Source organism: Spinacia oleracea, chromosome 6, assembly GCF_020520425.1.
Source record: "Spinacia oleracea cultivar Varoflay chromosome 6, BTI_SOV_V1, whole genome shotgun sequence".
In the NCBI taxonomy this organism is placed as follows: domain Eukaryota; kingdom Viridiplantae; phylum Streptophyta; class Magnoliopsida; order Caryophyllales; family Amaranthaceae; genus Spinacia; species Spinacia oleracea.
Window position 1 is genome coordinate 69572718 of NC_079492.1, and position 11497 is coordinate 69584214.

The 11497-nt window shown below is 36.5% G+C and overlaps 1 protein-coding gene across 5 annotated transcripts; it reads left to right on the forward strand.

The window, feature by feature from the left end:
- Positions 1 to 435: 435 nt before the first annotated feature.
- LOC130464341 (uncharacterized) lies at positions 436 to 5131 on the forward strand. 5 transcript variants are annotated; one of them, XM_056833876.1, is made up of 4 exons: positions 436 to 1027; positions 1176 to 1226; positions 2412 to 2583; positions 4885 to 5131. In XM_056833876.1, exons 1-4 carry the CDS (start codon positions 899 to 901, stop codon positions 5004 to 5006), a joined length of 474 nt encoding a protein of 157 aa, XP_056689854.1. In that variant the 5' UTR covers positions 436 to 898; the 3' UTR covers positions 5007 to 5131. The 5 variants fall into 5 exon arrangements, 2 of the variants coding, with proteins under 2 accessions (XP_056689854.1, XP_056689853.1); XM_056833875.1 differs by having other exon boundaries at positions 439 to 1027; positions 1176 to 1299; XR_008924719.1 differs by lacking the exons at positions 436 to 1027; positions 1176 to 1226 and adding exons at positions 1310 to 1506; positions 1616 to 1758.
- Positions 5132 to 11497: the final 6366 nt, after the last annotated feature.

Below are 11497 nucleotides of genomic sequence, written 5' to 3' on the forward strand. Positions count from 1 at the left end.
TTAGGATCTTGGAATCATTTTATTCACACCTGCCGGAACACATAATTTGAATAAAATGCTTAATAAACATTGAATTATGCATGTATGCTAGAATTTAAGTTTATTAAGAGAAACTGTGAATGGTTATTTATTTGTTTATTCTTTTCAATTGTAGTTTTTAATATGGCAAACAACAATTCATTCAACATTCGATCAATTCTCGAAAAGGAGAAGTTGAACGGGAAAAACTTCCTTGACTGGCAAAGGAACTTGCAAATAGTTCTTATGCAGGAAGAAAAGGAGTATGTCCTAGATGAGGCGATGCCCGAAGCTGCAGGCGACGGGGTCACTCAGGCAGCCCTCAATCGTTGGATTGATGCCAACAAGGATGTGAAATGTCTAATGCTCGCCACCATGAGTGCGGATCTGCAGAAAACGTACATGTAATAATACGCTTCAACAACCAGTAGGTCAACGCGGGTCAAACTTTATAAAGGGTTGTTGCAGCGTACAAATTAATTGCCCGCAGCAAGAGAGTTTTTTGCAGCGTACAAAATAAAAGCCCCCTGCAATAGCCCATTTATTTTGCAGCGTACAGATAAAAGCCCGCTGCAATAAAAAAATTTCGCTGCAAAGCTAATTAAGAAAAACATTTCGGATCTCAAACCTAAGGACGCTCATACTCCCTCTTCTTCCCTCAGCTTTCCCTGCGTACTCTCTCACCTCCTCATTCTTCTTCTTCTTCATCTGCTCTCTTTCTCTCTCCTAAATCCCTTCTTTCTCCGCCTGAACCACCACCTTGAATTCTGTCGCTGCCCTACCCCCTCCCATCGTCATCCCCGCAGTTCCTTCACTCCACCACACTCAATTTTACATCTTATCTTTCGCTTCAAGAAATTTGAAAGGGGTGACGTAAAAAATGGGAACCCGAGAAGTGTACGAGGAGAAGCTTCGAACTGGAAATGTGTATCACCATGATCCCACCATTAATCCTGGCCTCGGCACCCCTCGCTGCCCCCGTTGTCTCTTTCTCCTCGACTCCGATTCTGTATATTCTCTTTGACCCTTGTTAATTTTTTATTGTTTTATTGTTTTTCTCTGCCTTTTTCTATGCACATAAACTGTTCGATGATTTGTCTCTCAGAAATTTCTTGCATTTCTGACGATTTCCCTTTTTGGGTTTCTTTTTGATTTAGAAAAATGGTGAATGGACAATTACTTCTGTCTTGCACGATGCTACAGCTGTGGTATGCTCTCTCTCTTTCTCTTTGCTTATACCCAGATAAGCCTTCGAACTCAGCCGCCTTCGAAATTGAGGAGGTATAGTTTTCTAACTTTTTGTATTTGTTTTTCCCTAATTTCGTATTTTTAGGGTTTGCTTTCAGTCAATTCTTGATTTTCCCCTAATTTCGTATTTTTAGGGTTTGATAATATAAATTATTCTTATTCTTATTTTTTGTGTTACTTGATCTTTTGGTGATACCACATTACAACTATTTGAGCCACGCATCTCAAAAATATACGTTGGTAAAAATACTTCTCTGCGATAATGATTATGTTGAAACTACTGTTGATTTGAATCTTTAAGTTTTAAGCATGTCCCTTTTATGTTAGTTTATTTTTAATGACTTCGCAGTGAGTCTGTACTTCAGCCCCTCAACCAGTTGCCTCCTCCAAATGTCAAACGGGAGCTTATAATGCTTTCTTTACCGGCAATAGCTAGCCAGGCCATTGATCCTATGGCTCAGCTGATGGAGACAGCTTATATTGGCAGTTTAGGTTGAAATCTTATTCTTTATTTTGAATTTAAAAAAAACTTTGTTTTCTCTTATTAGTATTCCGTAGATTGTGTCCTTCGGTTCTTCTGGGGCTGTTATAGCAGCAGCTTCAGAAGAGAGAAAGCATGAGATGTAAGGTTAAGAATACCTTTGTTTCCCAGAGCACTATTCCCATTATGCTCATCCCTTTGATTCTTGGTGGCAGAATCGGGAGGCTTTGTTGAATATTAAGGTCTTAACTTTGAATAAATGATAATCTGGGAGGGAGTTTCCCTGGTTAGATGTTTCTATAATGGTCACACATTCACACTTGTAACATTGAATGTGCTAGCTGACTATTTGGTGGGTGGAAAATTATGGCTTTGCTAGCAGTTGTAGCTATGCCCTCCTGTAAAGTTGGTTATATCCTCACTACTGATTTGTATCTAATCACAAATCACGATCTATAGATAATTTGAAGTTGTTCTTCAGTATGTATATCTTGATTTGTCAAAAAATAGAATGTTAAATTTCTGTAAAAAGACTGGGTTTCTTTTCTAGGTAGGCATCCATCATGTATGTCTTTTGGCTTCACCATTTATGTTAATGTGTTCATCTTTTTCGCTTTACTTTTCTTGGTAACTGATGGATTTGGCACATCTGCGTTCTTCTTAGGTTCCACTTTTCAACATAATGAACAAGTTTGACGGGGAGACCATAACAGAAGTCGTGCGTCCTCAAATAGCTAGGATGCGATATCGTGTAACTAAACTGCCACCTTACATTATTGTGCACATGCAGCGTTTCACGAAGAACAACTTCTTTGTTGAGAAGAATCCCACCCTTGGTATGTATCATGTTGTGTCCTATTATTTTGGTGCTCGTGATGGGACTAGTCTGTGTCATCACAAAGTTGGTTTTTCTAATTATCTTCTTTATCTTCCTTTTAGTGCAACTTACCTTGTGTTCAACTGAAACAGTATTTTGTCAAACTTATACTTACCTTGTGTCCAATGTGTAAATCAGGTGTATACTTGCGACACTGTGTGCCTTTCCAGTTTCCACTTCTCTTATTACGTTACTTTTTTGACTCATTTGCCTAATTTTAAACTTAAACTTTGTTTTGATTTATGATTATCACAAAAGTTGAAGATTGTGAATAATGTGTGGGTTTTAACCAAATAGGAAAAGCTTCTTGGATTAATAAGCATTTGTTGTTGTCCAAAGATCCTGATTTGTGAACAATAAACCAAATAGGAAAAGCTACATATTTTCTCAGAGTATTACACTTATTACATGTTTAATATGAATAGTTTTAACTTTCTAACACTCATTCCAATCTACTTATGCAAATTTAAGGCTTGTTTGGTCGTTATAGGTCATATTAGGCTAAAATGAGGCTTTTTTGCTCCCAAATATGAAATAAAGAACCTTAGGACTCATTTTAAACATATTAAATGTTTTATATGATTAGTTTTAACTTTACAAGACTTAATCCAATCTATTTATGCACATTCATGACTTCTTTGGCCGTTATAGGTCATATTTAGGCTAAAATGACATTTTCGCTCCCAACTTTGGTCTAACGAACTTAAAAACTAATTTCAAACTTATTACATGATTCATATGATTATTTTTAACTTTTCAAGACTCAATCCTATCTATTATGCACATTTGAGACTTGTTTGGTCGTTATAGGTCATATTTAAGCTAAAATGAGACATTTTCGCTCCTAACCTTGAACTAAAGAACCTAAAGACTCATTTTAAACCCTTTACATGATTAATATGCTTAGTTTTAACTTTCTAAGACTCATTTCAATCTATTTATTCACATTTAAGGCTTATTGGGTCGTTATAGGTCATATTAAGGCTAAAATGAAGCATTTTCGCTCCCAACTATGAACCAAAGAACCTAAGGACTCATTTTAAACTTACTAAATGTTTTATATGCTTATTTTTAACTTTCTAAGACTCATTCCAATCCATTTATGCACATTTAAGGCTCATTGTGTCGTTATAGGTCATATTTAGGCTAAAATGACATTTTCGCTCCCAACTATGAACCAAATAACCTAAGGACTCATTTTAAACTTACTAAATGTTTTATATGCTTATTTTTAACTTTCTAGGACTCATTTTAGCCCATTTATGCACATTTAAGGCTCATTGTGTCGTTATAGGTCATATTTAGGCTAAAATGACATTTTCGCTCCCAACTTTGAACTTAAGAACCTAATGACTCGTTTTAAACTTATTATATGATAAATATGCTTAGTTTTAAGTTTCTAAGACTTATTCTAATCTACTTATACCCATTTAATTCTTGTTTGATAGTTATAGGTCATATTTAGGCTAAATGAGGCATTTTCGCTCCTAACTTTAAAATAAAGAACCTAAGCACTCATTTTAAACTTAATACATGTTTAATATGCATAATTTTAACTTTATAAGACTCGTTCCAATCTATTTATGCACCTTTAAGGCTCATTAGGTCGTTGTAGGTCATATTTAGGCTAAAATGACATTTTCGCTCCCAACTATGAACTAAAGAACCTAAGGACTCATTTTAAACCTACTAAATGTTTTATATTCTAGTTTTAACTTTCTAGGACTTATTCCAATCCATTTATGCACATTTAAGGCTCATTGTGTCGTTATAGGTCATATTTAGGCTAAAATGACATTTTCGCTCCCAACTTTGAACTTAAGAACCTAATGACTCATTTTAAACTTATTATATGATAAATATGCTTAGTTTAAGTTTCTAAGACTTATTCTAATCTGTTTATGCACATTTAATGCTTGTTTGATAGTTATAGGTCATATTTAGGCTAAAATGAGGCATTTTCGCTCCTAACTTTAAAATAAAGAACCTAAGCACGCATTTTAAACTTAATACATGTTTAATATGCATAATTTTAACGATCTAAGACTCGTTCCAATCTATTTATGCACCTATAGGCTCATTGGGTCGTTATAGGTCATATTTAGGCTAAAATGACATTTTCGCTCCCAACTTTGAACTAAAGAACCGAAGGACTCATTTTAGACTATTAGGACATTGTCATTAGTTTCTTGAATGTTAAAATGTGATATTTAATTTGTATTTAATCTAATGTTTAATTTAAATTTCTGTTTTTGTAAAGGTCTACACTCCGAGGATTGCGCCTTATGCGAGGAATTTGATGTGGTTCGTGAGCAATGGGCTAAGTTTTTTACCAACAAGTATTTATTATTGGCTTTAGCGCGCTTGATCGAGTTGGTTTAGTTGTTATAGAATAAATTTTATATTAAAATGTATGTTTATGTTGAAATTGGAACATATATTTAAATGTAATATGTGCACTTTGGTTTTGGGATATATAGTATACAAAACTCCAGTTGTTGTTTTTATATTTGTTATACAGGTTGCGTTATTCTATTATTGTTTTGACAGGTTTCTATATTTGGTGCAAGGCACTCTAGGTATCCCTAAACAAAATTAGAATTTTCCCGCCAAAAGTGCTTTTTTGCAGCGTACATATATGTTGTACGCTGCAACAAGGGAAAAAAATTTGGCAAAAATTCAGACTTGTTGCAGCGTACAAATAAATGTACGCTGCAAAAAATTGAGTAATTCAGACTTGTTGCAGCGTACAAATAAATGTACGCTGCAAAAAGTTGAGTCTTTTGCAGCGTACATATATATGTACGCTGCAACAAGTCCAAAATTTTGCCAATTTTTTGGCACTTGTTGCAGCGTACATCTAAAAGCCCGCTGCAACAAGTCCAAAATTTTGCCAATTTTTTGGCACTTGTTGCAGCGTACATCTAAAAGCCCGCTGCAACAAATCACTTTTTGCAGCGAACATTGTACGCTGCAACAAGTTCAGACTTGTTGCAGGCCCCCCAGTTGCAGCATACGATGTACGCTGCAACAGGGGTCTAAAAGCCCGCTGCAATAAGGGTTTTTTCTACTAGTGCATCCTGTTAGGTTATGACAAATATAAAACATATATTTCATGCGGAAAAACCATAAAGCTATGAATCCAAATTAACTGCCACATAGTCAATTAGCATAATTCAGGATACATACATGTGACGCGTGCCTTCCCTAGCTGCTCCTGAACCGAACAAGAACAAGTTTAGGACTCCAAGTGTCGTCCCTCCGTAGATAGTCCACAACACGTTCGGATCCGCCTTATATTCAATTAACTAGAATATAGTCTAAGGTTTTATGTTATTCGAACTTAATTATTTGGCAAATTATTAAGCTTAGTTTAATCTTAAAACTATATGAATACTTGAGAATATGATAATATAAATTGTGATTATTCATCACCTATTTATAGGGAGGAATTATCGGACTTAGAAATCCACTAGGATTCAATTTACTAATTCAATTAAAATTCTACTTAAATTAATCATTTGTTTTTAGTGTTTAATTAAACGACTAACTCTAGTGGATTTAGGAAAACAATCTAACCGGACAAATCCTAAGCGTCTAAAGATTCGAGGCATGCACGAACACAACGACACACACGAGCAGCCCACAAGGGGCGCTGTGCGCGCGCGGCCCAGCAGCGCTGGCACGCGGCCCATGCGAGGGCGCTGCCAGCCTGCTGCCTTGCCTTGGCTGGGCCTGCCTTGCTAGGCGCGGGCTGCTGCGTTGTTGCTCTCTTTGCGCGGGCTTCGCTAGGCGCGGGCCTGGCTTCGTGCTGGGCCCTTGCGTCTAGCAAGCTCGTCCGATGTTTATTTCGTACGTCGCGCTTCCGATTCGTTTTCCGATTCCGGAATTCATTTCCGATTCGAACAATATTTAATATTTCCGATTCCGGAATCAATTTTCGTTTCGAACAAATATTTAATATTTCCGTTTCCGGATTTTATTTCCGATTCCGATAATATTTTCGATTCCGGCAATATTTCCGTTTCCGGCAATATTTCCATTTCCGATAATATTTTCCGATACGTACCATGTTTCCGTTTCCGGCAACATCTACGACTTGGATAATATTTATATTTCCGATACGATCCATATTTCCGTTTCCAGCGATATCATCGTTTCCGGAGTATTCATAATTTTCCTTTTGACGATTTCAGCTCCCACTGGAACCGAGATCCGTCGATTCCGAATATCCATAAATGGAGTATTTAATTCACCTAAATACTTCATACGTTCACGTACTATTTGTGTGACCCTACGGGTCCAGTCAAGAGTAAGCTGTGGATTAATATTATTAATTCCACTTGAACTGAAGCGGCCTCTAGCTAGGCATACAGTTCACTTGATCTCACTGAATTATTAACTTGAATATTTAATTAATACTGAACCTCATTTATTAGACTTAGCATTGAATGCGTACTTGGACCAAGGGCATTATTTCCTTCAGTCTCCCACTTGTCCTTAGGGACAAGTGTGCATTGCCTAATTCCTTTGTCGCTTGATGCTTGCTCATGAACATAAGGTAAGAGTTGTCATCCTTATTACGTCCAGAGGTATTTCTCGGTTTCATAGTTCAACTGATCAAATAAAAATATAATCATAGCCTATGATTCATCTCAACACGACCATGCATTTTACAGTTTCTAGCTCTCCGAGTGGCCTTGTACAACTTTCAGCATCTCATCCCGATTTATGGGAGGACAATCCCAATCTTGTGATCTTGAGGTTAGACTTCGTTTAATAGGTGATTACCCGAGCGTTGACGTTATAGCCTCCTGTTACGGTGCGACGGTTGACAACGTCAAAGTAACCAGTTCTCAAACAAGTAATCTCAAATCACTCAGGTATTGAGGATTAGTGTCTAATAATTTTAATGAAATTTACTTATGACAGATTTTCATCTCTTACAGTAAAGTTTCATAGGTCTGTCCGATACTAGTCTTCTCAAAGTAAGTATCTATGCAAATGATTGCGACATTGCCATGTCCACATGAAGGAAATAATGCCCTTAGTCCAAGTATGCATTTAATGTTAAGTCTAATAAATGCGGTTTAGTATTAATTGACAAGTTAATAAATTCAGTGAGATCAAGTGAGCTAAATGCCTAGCTAGAGGCCGCTTCAGTGCAAGTGGAATTAATGACATTAATCCACAACTTACTCTTGACTGAACCCGTAGGGTCACACAAATAGTACGTAAACGGATCAAGTATTTAATGGCATTAAATACTCCATGTATGGATATTCGGAATCGACGGATCTTGGTTTCAGTGGGAGCTGAGATCGTCAAAGGCAAGTAAATGAATACTCCGGAAACGATGATATTGCCGGAAACGGAAATATGGATCGTATCGGAAATATAAATATTATCCAAGTCGTAGATATTGCCGGAAACGGAAACATGGTACGTATCGGAAAATGTTATCGGAAATGGAAATATTGCCGGAATCGGAAATATTGCCAGAAACGGAAATATTGTCAGAATCGGAAATATTATCGAAATCGGAAAATAAATTCCGGAAACGGAAATATTAAATATTTGTTCGAAACAGAAATTAATTCTGGAATCGGAAATATTAAATATTGTTCGTATCGGAAATGAATTCCGGAATCGGGAATTTAATCGGAAGCGTATCGTACGAATTAGCATCGGACGAGGCCCGCCAGACGAAGGCCCAGCACGAAGTCGGGCCATCGCCCAGCAGGCAGAGCGCAACAAACACACGCCAAGCCTCGACCAGGCCCAGCGCAAAGCCAGGCCCAGCCAAGGCTTGGGCGCGCATGAGGAGCAGGCGGGCTGCGACGAGTGGGCCTTGCGCTGTGCGCTCGGCGTGGGCCGTAAGGCCTGCGTACGGGCGTGCGGTGCTTGTGCGCCACTCGTGTGTGTGTTACTCGAATCCTAAAGCAACCGGGATTCGTCATATGATTAAATCCAATCCTAATAGATAAAGTTTATTTAAATAGAGTCCTAACAGGATTCTAATTAAACTAAATTAGAATTCTATTAGGATTATAAGTCCTTTTCCATAACTCTATAAATAGGGGCCTAGGGTCACAAATTTATACACACAATTGAAGTATTCAAAGGTAAGATTTTGGAGCAAAAATCAGCCAAACACTTGCAACCATTTAGCCGAAATTCTTAGAACCTTAAGGGCGATTCTAGTTGGTCAAGCTGAAGGCGGATTCGGACGTGCTGTGGACTATCTACGGAGGGACGACACTTGGATTCCTAAAGACTTGTTCTTGTTCGGTTCGGGCGCAGCTAGGGAGGGCACGCTACAATGTGTATGCACCTAAATTATGCTAAATGATTATGTGTAAATAATATGTTTCCTGGCATTAAGGTTTTCCGCATGATTTATGTTTTTGTCATATGTATCATAACCTAACACCACATAGTTCAAGAAACAGAACTACTAGTCATCTTGCACTCTAGTCGTCTAGCATTTTCTATGCGTCCACCTTTATAGAAAACTTCCGACCAGGGACCATTTTCAACTTTTGACATTCAAGTTCACTTGATAGATATTTCTTAGTCACAGGACTGGTCCTGACAGTCTACCTTGAATATATTGTCAAATTGAAAGGACTCATTATTTAATACTAAACCAAGATTAAATGGAATATGAAAATACATTTCATATATGATAAATGTCCAAACCCAATGTTTTACAACCATGGGCCTCTATCCCATCTTTAAAACAGTTAATGGAATTCAAAGCTATGCTTGATTTCCAATGCTACAATGTGAGTGTTGCTTCTCACTTGTTGCATAGGTTTAGTTATCATGCCTTGCCAATCTTAATATCCCTTTCATCGAATGTCTTTCGAGATAGGATGATAAGATCTTTTGAGTTTGTTTATTATGTGATCTAGTCTTTCTTACTTCAATAGTGGTTCTACGCATTTTGCAATGAAGAACCATTATGTCAACAGACATGTGATCTACCCAACTTCAGTGAAGAACTCTTTACGTAAACAACTCTGTTTCATTGCTTCTTAGGCAATAAGTATTTTTACTTCAACTGTATAGGTTGCTAGTGATGCTTTGTTTGGATTTGCTTATCCAAGCAGTTCACAGATATGTGGAAGACTTTCCAGCTGTATCTTAGAACATAGAAACTAATATTTAATTTCCCACGCAACAACTCATGGTGTTCAATCCATGTTGCCATTTCAAAACACGATGATCTTTAGCTCGTTTTGCCAATGTTTAACTCCAAACAGATCTTGCTTGATCCTTTGCCAGTGTTTATGCGTGTAGCATGAATATTTAGTATATCTTTATTTCCTTGAATCAAGAACTATTCCTATATGTGCCTTTTCAAGTACCATAAGTTTTTCTTGATCTCAATCTATTTGATCTTTACTTAGATCAATAGAGATTGGTATATGTTCGTCATGCCTAAAGTCATACGATACGTGTTTGGCGATCCTCATATTATATCATACATGATAAATTCTTCTGCAGAATAATTCCCAATTGAATTCTATCCATGTAACTTTAGCTCATCTAGTTTCAGTGGATACTAAATCCAGCTAGATTCTTTGACATATAATATAGGTTAAGAATCTCATTTAGACTCTTTGATGTTTAACTTAGTAAATGCTTATACATAGTTCAAACATTCTTTACTTAGATTTATTCATATGGGCCGAATATCTCCAATGGAGTCTTTCGTGTTTGATTTAGTAAATGCAATTACTTAATCTAAAACAATATTATAAGATATTTGTAATTAGATCATAATACCCAGTATGTACTAAGTTTCGCCTTGGTCCATCATTGATGAATAATTTCAAATCTGAGTCATTAGCATTTGAATGTTATTTCACAATAGAGAGATATGTGTGTGATACACATAGGACCAATTAAGTTTTATGTACTCCCACTAAACTTCTTATATATCTATAAGAATCATGTACATTTTATGAAACTAAAATACTAATTAGCTTCACTAAAATACAGTTCCAATTACCAATTGCTTGCTTAAATCTGTACTTATATTTCATAAGCTAGCTTTCCTTTTCAAGTATTTATTTGGATCCACAAATCCTATGACATACCATGTACATAGTTTCTTCCAACATTTGATTCGAGGAATACGTTTTGTCATCCAATTGCCATATGTACCAATATGCAATCATTGCTTGATTTATAGACTTGAGCATTATGATTTTGTTTGAGGTTTCAACACAATCCACATCGTGAATTTGCTTGTAACCTTTAGCAACTAATCTAGCTTTGTGTGTGAAGACACAATTCCATGTTTGATGGTTTTTATCCTTAAAACCAATTTGCAACCAATAGGTGTTTAATCTATTCTTGCAAATCAACAAAATTTTAATTTTGTCATCAAAACATTAAGTATGTTTTATGGCCTTTAACCGTCTAAAACATTTGATTCTATATATGGCCTCTAACCATTTTAGGGAATCTAGGTTTCGTCATAGCTTTCTTGCAAGTCACAAACTCATTAATCTACATGATAATAGTTTGACTGCAAGTTCTAGGTTTATTCACTATCTAATAGAAGAATCTCATAGTTTCAGTAACCTGAACTCTATGTTTCTTCACTATCCAATAGAAGAATCTCATAGTTTCAGTGACTTGAACTCTATGTCTACCTGGGTATAGAACATCAAACAATAGAATATCAACAGACACTCGAAAGTCCTTTGAATATTCTGTTCTCCTTGAAGCACTTGTAAAGTCTTCTAAGAGATGTCCATTCTTTAAAGCCACTTCTAAAGTCCTTAAAGAATAAGTGTTCGGATTTTCTGAAGAACTTCTAAAAGCCTCCGGAATGTCCGTTTATGTTTGTTGTTCGC